Raw genomic sequence first — 18,362 nt, 5'->3', positions numbered from 1 at the left:
GTTTACAGGTCTCGCGTGAAGAAGTACTGGTATAAATCCCAATATGATTTAAATCGTTTAACATTTTTCAAAAAGAAAATGTCAACGCAATTTTAAAATTTTATCGTGCTTCGTATTAATGTGGCGCTTTCTAATACTAACCATTAGCAAATTTTCCTCAAACTGAAGACGTGTCTCCTCTCCTCTTTCGAATGTTCTTTTTGATCTTTATATTGCTTTCTGATTATTATTGAAATTCACATATTTGTTGTCAGGTTTACCGCTGTTTTGTTTAGTAATTTTCAAGTAATATTAATAATACTTTCTTTTCTGGAATTAATTGCTAGTGTTATTTACCTATTTATTAAAAACCAGTTTTGTATACGGTTTCATGAATTATTGGGCTGCGGGCGTGTGGTTATAGCAAAGACTTCGGTGGAGCTAACCCTTTTGTAGGACATGTCCCTTTCCCATAAGCACGTCACATGTCTTTTTAATTGTTATTGACCAGATAGTCCGAATCAAGACGGACTTATCACATTTCATCCTTTTCACACAGCCCAAATAACTCCTGCACCTGCCTGCTCAATAAATGTTTACCCAACATCACTGAGAAAAAAGTGTGTGTCCTTTCAGAAGACGATTTTACTGACAGTCAATCCTGACACTGGCAAATCGTGTCGTCTGCTAAAATTCTTGTTCCATGCAAAAAAAAAAAGACTGAACAAAAGGCTTCGCACCTCCCTGCACTTCTCTCTTACCTTCGCAGTGGGTTTCTAGTACAGCAAGAACTGTTCTCCTCACTCCCCTACTCATCCTACACATTCTTTGTCAGCTGCTATAACCTGCGCCTCCCTCTCCCCTAAAAAACGGCGTCGTCCTCGGACTGAGGCTCTTCGTCTTCTTTAACCTGATGCTAGACAAGGCAACTGAAGACTTGACAAAAGGCATTTACACAAGGGTCCAGACAGACTTCAGCGCCTCCAGCCTGCACCGCGTGCACAGCTCGCAGGGAGGGGGATAATTGAACAGCTCGTCAAGGGGTGTCCTTTATTGATGACCGTGTCGTCCAAAAGGCACCAAGAAAGTCGCATACGGTGCAAGCGACTAAGACATCTGGCATGCATGAACGCGTGCGACCAGCGAAAATGAATAGCTGAGAAGGCACGTTTGGTCGCAGCTTCTGATTTAAATGGAGTAGACGTGAGACGCTGTAGGTATAAACAGAAAAATTCCAGTGCTTCGTGAAGACGACGAGGACGACGACGATGAGGATGATGAAAAGAAGGATCCTATTGCACGCACACACGTAGTTAAGAAGCAAAGATGATGATTATGCACCTCTTTACACACAGCCTACTTAAACAGTAAAAGCAGTCTCTAATCGTCCCGGATCAGTTTGTGATAAAGGTACCCTAGTCATCGATTTGATCAAAACAAAAAAATCTAAAAAACAATAACTTTAATAACCCGTTTGATATAAGCAATAAAATACAGAAATACTCAGAAATGATTCTATTATTGATGAAGCAGAGTGTGTGATATGTCTGTGTTTGCTTGTGCGTGTGTGTGTGCGTGTGTGTGAGCGGTTGTGTGTGTGTCAACCGACCATCTCCATTGGGTTTGTACAATTCCCACATTTTACTTTAATATTCGTTCTTATTTCCTGAATATCATAAAAGTCTGGCAATGAGAGTCAAACCGGATACCCTAGCTAAAGCACATGATGTGATGTCTCTTCTCTGCATTAGTTTTGAGTAGAAACCCCATACAGCTCAATTTCTCCCATTTACGCGATGTGTTCTTATTTGCTAATGGTGTTTTCAGAATCTAGCTTCGTTTAACCCCCACCATGTTCGTAACTAATCGCCCTAATTATATTTTATAGTACTAGCACAGTTTAGTTTGGTTTCAACTGTTACGACTAGCAATGCGATCCTACTTGCCATCACGTTTGCCATTTCGGAGCAGTTTCCGACAGAATATTTAGGACGGTATTTAACACAGTAAGAAAACGTTTTTAATGTGTTAGAAGTAAACGGTTTATCTGCCAGATTTTATCATCGTTATCACGAGGATTCTCTCGTTTTATGTCAGCGTCTAAGGGTATCCCCATGCGCGTCCCATTATTGCTCATTTCTGTCTGATTTACATAATCATCAACGCATATTTACAGTTCCTCGTGACAACTACATGGTCATATGTAAGAAAGAAAGCTGGATCTTGCGAAGAGTATAGTGACAAGAAGATCAACTTTCCTGTTAGGCGTGCATGTGTGCACAGATCTGTGTGTGTGTGTGTTTTGCGGGGTTGGTTTTTTCTTCTTTTTTTCGCTTTGGCATTAAATTTCCCGAGTGAGAATCGGCGGAAGAAATGTAAGTATGCCCAGTTTTTATGTTTTATGCGGAAGCATTGCGCGTGAGACGGGAGCACGGAGCGTGTGAAGCTTAGGCAAGCTACAAGCCTGATGATAGAGATCCCGCATTTCTGTCGTTAAATGGGAAATTCGAGTGGGTTCTTTAAATCCATTTCTTGTTTAGATGGTGTTTTCCTTGAGGATTTCTTTTAAAAAAAATGATTAGATACGTAAAGATCATAGCATGATAACTTTACTAAAGATTACCTCAGCGTTCCACTCGTTTCAATTCAAAACTCTGATTATAGCGCAATCTAAGAAACCATCATTCTAAAGAAGAAGGGACAATTGTGGCAGCTCTTTTTTGAATCTGTGCGTGTTTATGTATGGTTGTTTGTAAATATGTATGAATGGTTCTTTATGTGCACGTGCCTTACCACGACTTCTCTGACAACGCACACGGACTCTAGGTTAGAGGGTAGCACAGCCTCCTCTTGCACCTGTGCATCTCTGCATCCCTCAGTATAACGCACAGCAGACGTACTGGGTGCGGATGTATCTATGGATGGGGCTGATGCCTCAACTCGTCTTTCAGATCAAAGGCATAGTTTATACTTTAATAAAGGTCTCCCATAAACTGATCGCCTTTAAAGAGAACAGCAGGATTACATGCAGCTGTCGGGACAGTTAACACCTTTCGTCTTCATGATCGAAAATGCGATAAACAAAATCTGTGTCCTGATTCTCGTACATTGTCAGTTGAAATGTTCTAGAACCTGTCACTTGACAACAACCGAATTTCAACCATCTAAAACAGGGGAGGGGAATCTTTTACCTCCAAGGGTCATATTAGTGTTTGTAACGGCATTCGTAAGCCGTAATAAAATTAAAAATTAGCCTATTCTGTTTGGTCAAGTTGTAGTTCACCACATCGTATTAACACTTTTGTAACTGTAAATCCCAGCTTGCCTGGCACTACTGTCACCACACACTGCCTTTTGTAACTAGGTGCGCGAAAACTATGCCCTGTCACTATGAAAAGAATAAAGAAACAACTGTTTGGATTCTGTAGAATATATGTTTATAATTAGAAAGTTCCTAGAGGAGACAGCATAGAGTAACAAAACCTTTGTTTTTCCTAATGCAAATTGTTCTTTTGTGCTTGCGCAGTGAAAATACATTAATAATAATATCATGACTATTTAGTACAAACATACCTCCACCTGATGGAGGAGTTCATTTACATAGTGTCTACGCACATGCTACACATTTATTGTATAAGCTGACATGGTCGAAGAATTCTATGCATATCAACAGCCAACGTCAAACCAGAAGTGGTCGACACTCGGGTTGGGGTGAAGATCACATACTGACATCATTCTCCAAAATCGTCCACATAGGTTGTGGGCAGCTAATATGCGTGTCTGTCCCGTCATGTATTCCTACATGCCCTATCCATCCCGTAATGGACGATTCTTGCTTATCCTTCAAAATTTACATTATTATTATTACATTAATAAAAATTTATGTTGCTACGAAAAAAAGTTCACAGATTTACTGAAATCTGCGGTTGATCTTTAAAATTTAGGACGATCTCATAGTCCTCTTTTAATACATCAGCGTTTAAATAACTACACAAATTTGTTTGTGCATAACGCCTTTTTGTATAACGCGTTTAAAGGTGGGCTCAACAAAACACACACACAGAGTGGAGAAAACCGTAGTACAGTATAAAGAAAATAGTATCGACGGCTACATCCAGAAAGAAGAGTATCGAAGTCGATATCTGAATCACGACACCTGATTCTCACCGTCGTGGTGATAGGCGCTCGAGCAACTATGCCTCAGTCTCTATTAAAGCATGGTCGCTTAAAGCAGTGGTTCTCAAAGTATTTCGGACCGTGGACCACTTTACTAAAGTAAAAACTACGGCGGACCACCAAGGCCTAAAATCCCTCTGTACCGTGAATTTCAAATTTAAATTGCCGCATTGGTTTCATTACAATTCAAAACTAAATGTACTTTTGTGACAGTACAGTAATAAGTTTACATAAAATTACATATTTCGCAAAGTACACATAAAAATTAAAGATAAGTAAGGGAACTGCGTTACTAATGGTAAAGGTTGATGCGGTTAAATGACACAATGCTCACGCTGTGACATAAAGACTTGATTGGTAAGCGAGCGTTGTATACGAATGAACAGCTGGGATCGATAAAATTAAAACCCGTGTGAAATAAATACTTATTATGATATCTGGTGATTTAAGTATCACTTTACTGTCATATGATGACTGTCAGCCGCGGACCATCTGACTTCTGCGTGCGTACCACAAGTGGTCCACGGACCACCCTAAGAACCACTGGCTTAAAGCATTGCCTTAGAGTTATGAAAAAACGCTAGTTTAATGCACACTTTTAGTGAAATAATGATAAAAGCAAAAACAAGAAATACTACTACACCTATAAGAGACTTGAAAGTAGATTGATGTTTTTTTCTGATTTGCTCACGTCACATGCGCGTTCTGATCCCTTCAGTTTGGGAAGAGAAATCTTAATGGTTAGAACAAGAAGCTGTGATTCGTCCCTAAAAAAGAATACATAAGAAGGTCACTAAGTTCTGAACTCCCATGCATTAGGCCACATTTGTGTATTCAATAATCGATTAAAACGGGTACACAAAATGCAGCGACAAGAATGAAAAGACACAGCACGTGCGCTCATATTGATACACATATGCACACAAGCATCCACGCACGTCAACACAGCACACAACAACAAAAAAAATTTGCACCGTTACAATGACATAGCTACAATTGCTACAAATGTCTAAAGCATTATTTTAAAATTTTTATTTATCATGTGCATGAATTGCACAGGGCTGTTTCTTTTAAAGAATGAAATTTCCATTCTTGAGACTTAGCTAAGGTTAGTCGTGTATTCAAATCTGAAAAATGTCAAAATGTTCCAAAGGGTGTGAAAACGTGAACTGTCATCACTCATTGAGTATGAAAGCTTAAAGAGCAGTTGCTGGGACTGGGAAATATCCTCGTGTAAAAGTAGTCTGGTCGTGCTGTAGTTTACTAAGACATTACACATTGTGTGTCTGTGAGATGACTATGCAGTTATCCGACAAACGGATAATCAGTGGGGTTTTAAATACTGGGGTTTGCATCCACCTAATGACTCGCCATCGTCACCATATGCATAGAAATGGACTACGAACATCCAACAACAAGTACCAGTTAAAACAAAAGAAGAACGTTTAGAAAACGAAGGTCTGAGTCAGAAAGTGAGAGTGCATCAGAGTCAAACAGCAACAGTTTTAAGAGTTCGGATTTCTTGTCTCTAGGCCTACAGCGTCAACGGCTGACGCGGAAGAGACCGGCGAAAAAGTCTTTCAGAAAAATGGATCATCGAGTGTCAGTGGTTCTATTTAACCAAGGAGCCATGCAATTCACATGAAATGAATACATGTATGGCAAATAAAACAAAACAACAAAAAACATGAAAAGCAGCTGTCAAAAAGTCGAGCTCAGAGACTAACCTTCAAAATCACTGATCAAGGGTTTGTGTCAACACTGACTTTTTTCGGTTGAAATGTTTTCTTTACGACCGGGGAGAGAAAGCAGTGGTAGAAATCGGCATGGAGCTCAGAATACAGATGTCAGGAATCTGCCCTGATTTCTATGCACTACCTCAGGGATGCTTTAGCTTGCCCTTGACTTCAGTGCCATGCAAACACGACTTTAGTGAGCAAAACAACAAAAAGTAGGAACAGAAACAGTCTGTCAACAGCTAGGCTTGCAGAGAAAATGAAAATCAAGACTGCTGTCAGTGGCCTGTTAATCAAATTTACTGTAAAGGCAATGAAGGTAATCCTCCGCGCAAAGTGAATTATGTCATGACTGAGTAAATAACAGTTACTAAATACTTGCTACAGATCCCTAGCAGGGCTCGCTTTCAGATCATAAGATGAAATGCAATAATTTAAAGAGATGTCAACTGCAAACACCAGTATACCTGGACTAGTACACAAAAAAAGCTTTTCGCCATTGTTTATGGATAATCACAGTAAATAAAATTTTGTTAATGTTTTTGCTTTATTAAAATTGATATTGTATGAACAAGAGGTTGAAACACTATGATATCTGCATAGCATATGCATTACTCCAACATCTTTATGCCCATGTAGCCTATTATATTGACAGGGTACTTTAAACAATTCTACACAGGAAGGGGATATGAAATCCTTTACATATTTTAAGCAAAGGTGTGACTACCCTTTGTTTTCAAAAAAAAACATGTAGTCCCTATAATGAGGAAATCAGTAAATTTTATTTCTCATCCCAGTAATGTGACTGTTACTGTCAAACCAACAAACAGAAAATTGCAAAAGTAAGCTACATAAACTTCATGATGAACTATTTTACTACATCGTAGTCTGTATAAAACGAAACGGCAAAATCCATAAACATACCTCTTCCAGAAAGTCTCAGGACGAGAGTTCCAAGCTACTGCTGGGCAAATTTCGTTGCAGTACATGCTGGTTGATTACTAGCCTCCTTCCAGAATGTTCATCACACAAGTCTTGATCCTAGACAAGAAGAGAACACATCGATGAAGACTAAATTTGTCACATTATTCTACACGCTCTCGTCATCCAAGGCTGAGTTACATTAGCATTCCTACATCCTTTCTCTGCATAAATTTGCATATAAAATTCAATGAATCAATGACAAATGCAGGTACAAGTAGATCTGCAACACCACACGTTAGATTTTTAGTTATATTAAAATAGAATATATCTTTATCGTCTGCGCATAAAAAGTAGTACCCAATCCAAATTATATCTTTCTTATGTTGCATAAAATATATTCGATGGCTTGAGACACCATAATATGAGTAATTAGCAACCATAATAATGAATGGCGCGCTTCGACTATCATAAAGCTGTTGAAAGTGTAGCAAACCTAGCAGTGTTATTAAAACAATATAAAAGAAACTAGTAATATCAAATACAGTTTAATTAATTTACCCGTGTTGCCGGAGAGCGCAGTTTACATAGAAATATCAGCGGGCATACCTGACACTGTGTGTTTTGACGAGTCATGCTGTCAAAACAAAATGTCTACAGATCTAGCATCTAGACTTCTGCTAGCATTTACGCGCCTTCCCTCACATCGCCTCTAACTTGGTTCGAAAGCATTAAATACCTCCTCAAATGTGAAAACTTGTACCTGCTGAAGCACATGGCGTCTGCTGTTAATGTTCTAAATCTTTGTGTATGAGTAAGAAAGAATTTAAACCTTCCTACACATCCAGCTGAGGCCAGAGAAGAAGAAGTCAGCAGACGATCGATTGGAAAAGCGAGAAGTTACGTTAGGTCACGAGATCGCCAGTCACGTGGGGTTATTTTTAGCAGCAGGTTGAAGCTTCGCATTTTGTAAATGGCCGAACCATTTGAGAAGTTTACTGGCTACGAAATGTCGATAGGAACATGATAAGTGACCATCACTCAATCTTTGCGATTGTAAGTTTTTTCTGTACCATTTCTGCTTTGACTTTAGTCCTGAAACTAAGTTATTTAAGGAGAATAATTTCTCCGAATTAGAGAGAATTGAAAAGATTGGATTGACACAACGAAAGCTTTTCTTAAATACGAACACCCGTCATTTATATCTACATATTTATATTTAGAAGAAATATATTTATACATGTAAAAATAATGTAGAAATCTAGAATAATATACATGTAGAAATAATGTGGTGACAATTATCGCTAGTATCAACTAGCTTACTATTAGCCGATAAATTTTGATGTTTTTCGCAAATATATGTTTGTGGATATATTTATGTTTACATTTGAAGTCATTATGCAGTTTATGATTAATATATCTGAAAATGCAGGCAGGTAGCCTAAATTGATATATTGATGTATATTGATAAATTTATTGATATATTTACACAGAAATTAGTTATCCTCACTGCAGAACTAGCTCAGGAAAACAAGTGGTTATTGTATTATCTTCATCATCATCGTCATTGTCGTCATCATCAATGAGAATACAGACAGCAACAGACACTCTTTTCAACTAGTGATAACAGAGCATCACCTGACCTGAAATGCATCCGTATTATCTGATAGCACTAGTCTGCACACACACACACACGCACGCACACACACACAATCTACAAGTCCGCAATCGCTTTGATCTGTTTTCCCTGGAAGTGGGGACAGGTTCCCAGCAAAAGGGATGCCATTTCGCGCTTTGTTCATCAGATTTCTTTCTCACCTGTCTAACCACTCAGCTTTATCAAAACTTCCTGGCTGAGATTTGAGACCTGGGTTGAAAGCACATCGGCTGCTTCTGCTTTTTTCCAGCGAATTCCGTCGTGCACGGAACTGGGATGAAAGGCAAACCTACTTTTAATTTCGACCTCTTAAGAAGCAGAAGGAGAAAATAAGACTGACTCATTATGATGATTATTATTACTACTACTACTACTATTATTATTATTAAATAATGAAGCAATTAATTGCGACATTTGGAGTTGTTTGAAACAGTGGAGCTCATGAAGCTAAAAGACTTTGTTACATCCTTTTCTGATGTTGAAGAGGAACGAGAAGAAAATTTATTTAAAACTTATTCCGTTATGTGTGGGTCTTACGTAACCATCACTCATCGGTTGTAAATTTGACACATAATCCAGAGCTGTAAAAAGTACATCTTCCAAGAAAATAAAACTTTTTCCACCGAAGAGCGAAGAAGATCTCTGTAAATATTTTCACAGGACCTGTGACACTTCTTATATTACAATAGTAGCAGTAAACACATCATCATAATCATCGTCATCGTCGTCGTCATCTCAATACAGAGCATTGCTAAAATAAACCCGTAGACATTCTGTTGTAAGAACTATATAATTTCAGATAACTTTATCCTTCCTTCTGACTTCACAGTTTTATTTGAGTCATTATCACTCGAGGTGCGGATTTCTACCCGAGTGTGTAACTGCGTGACTAGCGTTCCTCACTCCTTTGATCCTTCCTCAGACTGAGATTTTATATCTTTTTCCCTCCATCGATATAGACGAAGACATATCGTAGCAGTCCAAGTACGTTTTAGGAAAAGGAGGCAGCGGGTTGTAGATATCCCCGTTTCCCTGGGAACAATGCTTTTCTGCCTATACCTGTTTCCCTAAAACAATCAATCGCTCTGGAAAAAACTTAAAGTAACCAATCCTCTACAGGTGAGCATGCTTAGCGAGGTTTCACGATCCAATCAGATCTTTACCAAACGATTAGCTGAAAACAAACATTGCAAATGAAGAAGAGAAAACACACATATCAGCAAATCAAAAGGAACTAACTTTTTTTCAAATCTTTCTCGCAAAAACGAAATGAATTACCAGCGCCGAATCCCAAGTTACAGTGAGGATTAATCTTCTCTCGTTCTTTGTCTTCCAGTTAATCTGTCAGACCTAACAGTCGGTGTGCAGATGGAGGTCTTCCCACCCATACGGTATCCTGCAAACGTTGAGCATTACAGCATCCGCACGACAAAGTGGTTGCCAGCGAAATGGTGAAGTAGCGACAGCATAGCTGCCTGTCACTGATGTCACTTCCGCTGGCGTCAGTAGAGACAACATACAGTCATCTCGTGACTGTTATTGGAAGCAAGAAACACGTCCACCTCTGGATGTACGAGCCACGTGGTATGTAGAAGGGATGCTGACGAATGGACAGGGGGATGTCCTCAAAGAAACATATTTCGACGGACTGGATAATCTTGTATATAGATTCAGCCTTGCAGGACATTATTGGAACTAACCTGACCATCCGTACGCCAACCTACACTGAAGCCTCAATGTGGTGCTCCTGTGCCAAGCCATCGCCAGGCATGAGTTTCGTTCAGAGAAATCATGCCAATGTCGAGAAAAGGGGAAAATGTTGTCTTATAAAAGCCTCTTCGTAGTCTCCACCACCTTTGTGTTGACATCAGCACCAAGCTGTAGCTGGTAGTCCCAATGGGAGTCCGACCCTAGAAAACGACTCCAGCCTCCTTGCTTGAAGAACGCTCTCCCAGAAGTTCGCTTGTTGTGCAGATCCGTCTCGGTGCCACATCCACCTGTCTTCAGGTGAAATGTTCGCTGGAATCTAAACCTATAATCTGATGCATGTCCCAAGGTAGTAATGATAGTTCACTTCGCAGATGCATTCCTGTCTTGAGCTTACTGCACACTTCGCGACAGATAGAGACCCTAGTGGACAGACAGATGACTGGACCGCGGCCCAGCACATGTCCCCTGCCCCAGGGCGGCGTCTCCATCAACCTGTGAGCTTATTTACGTAGTGTAGACACATAGACACCGTAAGACATTGCCTGCTGTCGGCCACACAGACTGCTGGCGTGTAGTGACTGTGCTCCCGATGTGTACAGATGTGACTAGCATGTCTGTCCCAGTACTGACTTTGAGGGGGAGGGGAAGCAGCAAGATATTGCGAAGGGGCACAATACTGTCGTTCACCCACTCACACTTCCCCCCTCCTTGCGTTTCGCCTCCGCCTTGTGGAAGTCCGCCCTCCTCTGTTATCTCACATCGCTCCTCCAGCAAGGTTAGTCGCTCGCGCTCACGCTGCATCCTCTAGACAGGGCCGGAGGGAGGAAGAGGAGGAACAGGGTGAAAAGGGAGTCAAGCAGAAGGGGTTCGGAAGGAGGGGGTGATGGTGGTTGTAGAAAGCAAGACGCAGTCAGTGCTTGGCGCTGCCACGGACTGACTGTCAGTGATTTTTCAGTCTTGTACGTGCAAGTCTGGTCACAATCGGTCCTCACCTCCTTTACCCTCCTGACAACCCCCACAAAACATTCCCGCTGTAACAAACCAGGGGCCAAAACATACGTCACTTTGCACAAGCTTTCCATCAAATACCCCAGGATTTGCGGCTTCTTTTGAAAGGATTGGATTTTCTTCCACGAGGATTGTTCACCAAGTAAACAACCACGATATGATTTCACGATTACGGGACACGACAACAAACGCTGAGCTTTCTGTCAAACGTGTTCAGTCTGGAAAGTTAATTGCTATGCAAAAGATGATCGTGACCCCTGACCCCGACAACAACGAAATTTGTTCAACCAGCATCCATATTATCTAACTCCTCCTCCTCCTCCTTCTCTCAAAGAACGCATGACAGAGCCAAAGGGATGAGTTAACTATATTTAATCCCGTAAACAACCAGATCCCCTTTCCTCCCTGGCGTGATACCGCGTTCGTGTCTGTCGAAACTTCATCGTTTTACATCGTTCAACAACTGACGATGTTTCGTCCGCAATACTACGCATCAAACGCATCATCGATGCAGTCTCTTCACTGGAGATGCCTCGACGATCGACGCCAATTGGACGTTAACTGCGATTTTACCTCTTTCGTTCAAAAGGTCAACGGTGTTCGTAGGGAAGGCAGAGATGGAGCAAGGGCAGCGCTGCAGGTCTTAAGCCGCAGTTACTGGCTTCTCCCATGCTTCCCCCAACACAAGCAAACAAATAATTGTGTGCAGCTCGCGCCCCCATCAGCTGTCTGAATGCGCGACCCCACGTGACCTCTATTCCCCCTTGATGACTTTAGCAGGTTTTCTATAACCCAGCGAGAAAGGTGCCACCGCCAGCATGTGTTAACCCCCTGGCTGTCAACAATTTGACACTTCACAGTCAGGCATCGAAACTAGGGACTAAATAAAAACATAATTGCTAACCTGTTTGTTCGTACTTGAGTTTGGCAGTCGGTTAGATGTTAGTAAGTATGTTGCTGTGCTGGTGTATATGAAGGATTGTTGTGCACGATGCAATAATCAACCTGAGGAAAGCTGTAAGACTGCTGGCTGTTACCTGAACTAAAACACACACAAACGCTCTCACTTTCATACAAATATAACTTATCTGCAGCACTACCTAACCGTACTTTTATTGTGGATCCTTATAACCAGGATTTCCGATCCACAGAATGCAAGAAACATTCAACACTTCCCCTGACTCGATAAAAATAAATAATGCCCTCCCCAACAGTCGCAGAAAAAGGGTTTGTTTTATTATCTTATTATTATTTATCCATGATGTCATGATTTTTGTGTATATGATAATATGTTAGCCACTTTTGATAACAAATAATGTCGAAATATCACCTTTCATGTCCTGTTTCTATTAAACGAATATCTCATGTGATGAGACCTCCTACCTTTAAAATTTTTAACCCCCCCGACGCCAAATCGTTTTACGGTTTCTGATCCCTTAGGCAAATTTCCTTTTCGTGATTTGAAACACTCACACATTCGCGGTGGGAAATATTGTTTACAACTTCCTAATGATTTTTTTTCATAGAAAGAAAATAAAGGAATCAAAAACAAAGAAACAGAAAAAAATAGATGAAAAAGTCGGCATGTTCATTGAATATATAAATTTACGTTGCAGAACAGCTGAAATACTAGTGAACAAAGGTTCACATGTTGACCAAGCCTACAGCACAGGGAGTGAAAACAGCTCAGCTTCATACAGAACACAGGCGCTGATACGCGTGATATCACGAGGCGCGCACATGTGGCTTAATGAAAGCCCCGCTACCTAACGTTCCGCCCAACTCATTCTCCATGCTTCGACGCTTCAGCCAACCTCCTTCGCTTTTCCTCCTCCTCCCGGCCCATCCCCTCCCCTCTCTGTCCGTGCTTTTGATGTCTACACTCCTAGGAGTAAGATGACAGTGAAGGATACGAGGGGAAAATATTAACGTGTTGCTGCAATGACACGTGCATGAATGCACGAAGACGCACGCGCGCGCGCACACACACACACACAAGCATGCACACTCCCGCATACTGAGGATGCAAGAAGATGTAATTATCATCCACACAAACTTTTCTCTCTCTCTCTCTGTGTCGATAGGGCATGTCGCCTGAAACCATGTTCCAGCTGAAAGACTACAGTAAATATGAAAACAGAAGCTAGGAGTGTATAGACTACTGAGAATAGAGGTACAGGCTCGGAGGGTACAGGTTGCATGAAGATAAACATGAGGATACAGACAACAGACACAGAAAGAATAGTCAGTTATCTAGCGCGTGTTTGAAATGATGTGAAAGCTAACACAGGCTGTACTTACAGTATACAATATAACAAGCTGGAGATCGCAGGTAAATTCTAAATGAAATTCAGTCTTGTGAGTATAGTTAGCAAACTGTAGCGTGTGATTCGGTCATAACCTATTTGGCTCATTGGGAGGGTTGGGAGAACTTTGGACATCCACTCTGTCTCAAGAATTAAAATTTGGGGACAGTGAAGCTTCCTCCCTTGTTCCATACGCCATCAACTCCTTTGGAACATTGCGTATTTTACCATCTGGAGCACCCATGACAGCAACGGGAAGCTCGCTATGGTGTAAATCATGTCTGAAGGCCGTTAACCAGAATCCGAGAACTCTTTTGATGTTGGAAGACTCTTTGATGTAAGATTTTGTCCAACTCTGTTCATGGGCATCGGTCCTGGCACCGTTAGATGAAGGGAGAAAAGGGTTCGTAGGTTACGTGTGATATGTGGGTCCTGGGCCACTTCCTAGAGCATGTTTGGATTTACTTTTTGTCAGCCACAAAATCTTATGGTCTAAGACCGAAAATAATTAATAATTTTGTAAGAAACTGGCAGAGTCTGCTCAGTAAGAGAAAGTGATGTTGGTGTTTTTTTGTACAGTTCAAAATGAAATTTTGAAGTATTTTATTATTTTTCTTCTTCCAACTCGATGCACTGTACGCCATTGCAACATTGCCTTTTAAAGCCCCGATGATATGGTTGGAGCTGTACTCATACCACTTCACAGTCTTCCTGGGACCACAAGGTCTGCAGGTCTCCCAGCTAGCTGCCTAATTCTTGCTCATACTTTTCTCCATGGTGATGTCGTCGTCAGGAGAGCTCTCTGTAACATCTCATCTCCATGACCATCATCCTCTTCTTCAAGTTCTTCTTCCAAGTAAAGGAGCAGTGGACTAGTAATTGAAGTGGCCTGATTTAGAAATGGTCGGAAATGTTATTTATTTGTTTATATATTTATATCAGATCTCTTAGTACCTTACACTGTTCTAGATAGCACGTCTGGTTTTGATTCTTGGTCTGAGACAGTTGGATCTGGTCTACCTCTTGCTGTGCTCCTCCTACCCATATACCCGTGACGAAATGTCCTCTAACATGTGAGATCTTCATTGCCGGTGGTCGCCGGGTGCGAAAAGTTCCCCCTCCAACTATTAGCGATGCTATTAAGAGTTCACGAAAGGGTCTCGCATCACTTGTGTCTGGGTGATGGTCGAGCTGACATGATAAAACAGCTTACAGCACCCCACGTCTTGCAAAACAGAGCCAGAAAAAGCTGTTGTCTGTATTTTTAAGATGCTCACAGTTGCTGAAGTGCTCCCTTAATTTCCCAGCACCGCCTCTTCTTCCTCCTCTTCTTCTTCATCACCATCGTCTTTTTCTGTATTCGTTTAGGCCTGTTCCATTAGGCCTGTGTTCCAGACTCTTTGAAACTCTCTTTTGTAATAGTCTATTAATTATTGAAGAAATCTAGATGATGTGCTGCACGTGTTCGTGTTGAAATTATGATCTGGTCAGATGTGCCCCTCCTTGCTTTAGAGCCATTGCGTCCCGCCATGATAGTGGTTCGTCTGCTCTGACCCCGAGGAGATGTGCGTTGCGGTATTCGTCGTTTAAAACATGATTTCCGTTCTGGGGGACACCAGTTACAGTTTTCTTTTTTCTGTGAAGGGAAGAAAGGCTAGGGACATTTAGTCCATGCCGGTCTTGCTCGAGTAATGAAATCTCGTAAACCAGGGTCACCTTCTGTTACAGTCTGTTCACCTTCAGAGAAACTTTGTGAGCAGCAGATAAAATGGGGGAGCGGGTAGCCGAGTAGTCACATCATGTCTGGGTTACATCCTGCTCGTAATCCTCACAGCTAGCATCCTAATGGGTCATATTCTGACCCAAGATCAATTATCATGATGGATCTCATTCTGACCTCACATTGAGTGACCTGATGGGTCACATGTTGACCCCACAGCGAACATTAGACTATATTACATTGTAACTCCACAGCATGCATCCTCATTGTAGTGAGTTGTGGTAGGTCTCGTATTGTCTCGTGAATGAATGATGTTTTGTGTGTGACGTCTATGTGCGTCATTTGTTCCACGTCATTTGAAGCAGAAAAAGACGTCATATCTAATGGCCAAGTGAGCGTGAAACAACAGTCTTCGTCCGCCATCTTCTTATAAACTCTCTCAGTGACATTCCTCTGAACTTGTATTAACTTCGATTCAATTCACCTGCAAATCTCTTCATCCTCATCGTCATCTGCAGGTGGTCGTCAAGCGTTGTGCTGTGTGAGTGTAATACGTCGTGCGTATGAAGGTAAGTAAGTGTACGTTCGTCTTATTACACTCGTAGATTCACAATCAGATCCTTCAACTACATTCGAAACATCAGTGAGTATAAAACCCTAATCATCAAGATAAATGAGCAAATGTTAACACTCAGTTAACTATGAAAACTAATAATTCTTTGGATAAATAAAAAGTGTGTACCGCTGACAATATCTGCTGCTGATCACTACGGTAAATAAAGAAATGCCAGCATTCGTTTCACGGTAACTATCACTAGACTCTATAGCAACCTACGAGGCCCAAACAGAAGATTTTTACAGAACTAGAAACCCGACCTGCTTGTATCTGAAGCATCCAAATAAATGCTTTTGTCATAATAAAAGATAAAAAAATACCAAACAGCAGCATAAATAAGCCCATAATGCATACATCTTTAAAGGAGATAACTCAGAGTGAGGGGGCGACAAAAACAGAGTGTAAAAATACAGGAAACCCCAGGGTTCTTGATGGCAGTGTTTTGCCAAGCCCGCACACGAGTGAAAGTTGACCAAGTGCAAAGTTTCTACGGAAACCCAACTTGCAAGAGGACTTTTTTCAAAGACTTTGCAACAATTCCAGGTATAGGACTGACATGCACTCTTCTTTTCTGGTGTCATGCCACATGGATCGCCTGCAATAGCTTGTTCTTGAGTTGCATTGTATCCTCTTTTCTGAAGTTCATCTAAAGTAAAGCTAGAACTCTGACCTTGACCCTACTTCAAGGTCCAACAACATCATCGTATCGCCATTTGATTCTCATAATCAGGGACAATGACAAAGAATCTCCACGATATAACCTCCTTTGCAAACTCGGAATTAAATATCAACATTCCTAACCACGCACATCCCTGAACCTAAAGTGAGTTTATCCATTAAGGTCTTTTGCTTACGTGTCTTCTGTTTCTTGGGCTTTGTTTGCATCTGTCTAGATATCTAAACAGATAATGTTTCAATAATAATATATATATATGTACAGGGTATATATATATATCTGCTGAATGTGTGCTTAATAATGGTTATAATGCTATCATTTATTATTACACGAACATTTAAATAACAGCTGGACGCATTTAATGCTATAAACTCCAGATGTAGATATAATAGGAAAAGGTTACCAAGTCTGAGAAAGAACCTGTTCACAATATTCCAAGTAGAGGGGGATCTATTATTTTAATGAGTTACGGTTCGTTTTCGTTCAGCTGCAATGTGCGTTGACCCTTCACCAATGGACGTCACCTGCTGGTGGAGTTATCACGGAAAAGCATTTTATTACATACCAGGTGCCGGCTCCGAGCAGTTTACGCCAAATAGAGTGATAAAATGCTTCTTTCGCGTCTATTATGCCTTTATGGAATGTGTTTTAGCGATGACAATGTTAAGAGTGCAGCTACGATCAAGCTAGGCTCGTCACAAGCAAGTCGACTTGAGGTCGTCGATAAAAGCAAAAGATGCTAAAACAAGAGTTTTATTGAGATACAGAGCATCGTGTCTGCGTCTCTGCTAAAATAAGTTCCATCGTCAAACTACTGGAATCCGTGACCTGCTCTTAGCAAACATTCATCTTAAAATCTTTAATCGTCTTGTGCATTTTATCAAACGCTCCAATAAATCAACAGGTAAAGCGATTCTCGCCCAGATTGAGGCTCGTGAGGTTGTGGATTCCGGGGTAGCTGAACAACGTTTTTCTAAAATTACAGCTGCTTTAAATAAGCGAAATAGAAACTTTTAAAAACTCGTGTCTTTACCTATTCGATACATTCCACAAACAAAAATAAACGAGAGGAAAGTCTGGCTTAAGTAGTTTTATCTTACTTAAAACAGTTTTAGCTTAAAAATGATCAAAAACTGTTTTTGCACTGTTTTTCTATAAAAGTGATTATCTGAATAAAAATTTAAAGCCTAAAAGTATTTAAAATTAAGACAGGTGAAGTGCAGCTGGTCCCAGATCCTGGCACACGTCATTTCTCTCTTGGTGTGGAAAACTGTTTGCATGGCAATCGCTTCACAAACAAGCACGCTCGCAGGATACACGACACGTAATGCAGACACACAAACAGCTTATTCTGATGTGGAAAGCTGTTTACATGGTTATCTCACGGTGATATAACCTTTCTTGGGGTATAAAAATATTGACAGGGCTACCTCCCAACAATGCAGACTCAGCTGCTGACTCGGAGTAAAACATCAACCAGTCCATCCTACCGCATGTTGTAGTTAATGTGTAGTTCTGCCTCACGAAAATAAAAGATAAACATTAACAAAATAAATAGTGGAATGAAAATAAAAAGAGGTGGTAGCTGAAGGGGTGGATGAAGGGGAGAGAGGCCCTTGCGGGGAGGAGGACTGCAGCTCAGATGCACGTCACTTCCGCGGCTGCGTGCAAGACACGTGAGCCCGAAGTCAACCCTGCAGGATCAGCTGCTACTTTCCGTCACTCCTGCGACTGGGCATGGCTCTGCTTCCTCTTAGTGGCTGAATTAAGGTTACAGTCCAGCAAAAACTGAAAACAGGGGTCATCCTGCAGGGATTATCATAGCCAGCTTCCTGCAGAAACACCAAGAAGGCTTTA

The 18,362-nt window shown here is 41.0% G+C and overlaps 1 protein-coding gene across 22 annotated transcripts in view; it reads right to left on the bottom strand.

Annotated features, from left to right (window-relative positions):
* LOC112556085 (zinc finger protein 678-like) overlaps positions 1 to 18,362 on the bottom strand; it is a 248,897-nt gene that overhangs the window by 227,115 nt on the left and 3,420 nt on the right. For 4 of the 22 annotated variants that reach the window (XM_025224723.1, XM_025224724.1, XM_025224721.1 and 1 more), the window contains exons 1-2: positions 9,748 to 10,974; positions 6,816 to 6,932 (exon numbers count right to left, since the gene is read on the bottom strand). In XM_025224723.1, the coding sequence (XP_025080508.1) occupies positions 6,816 to 6,880 (65 nt within the window). In that variant the 5' untranslated portion in view covers positions 6,881 to 6,932; positions 9,748 to 10,974. Of the gene's footprint in view, positions 1 to 6,815; positions 6,933 to 9,747; positions 10,982 to 18,362 lie in introns of those variants that run through there. The other 18 variants (XM_025224705.1, XM_025224719.1, XM_025224702.1 and 15 more) reach the window with 11 other exon arrangements.

The sequence above is a fragment of the Pomacea canaliculata genome, linkage group LG2 (genome assembly GCF_003073045.1).
Source record: "Pomacea canaliculata isolate SZHN2017 linkage group LG2, ASM307304v1, whole genome shotgun sequence".
NCBI classification, from domain to species: Eukaryota; Metazoa; Mollusca; class Gastropoda; order Architaenioglossa; family Ampullariidae; genus Pomacea; species Pomacea canaliculata.
Note: the sequence above shows the minus strand (reverse complement) of the source record. Positions and strands in the feature narration are given on the sequence as shown.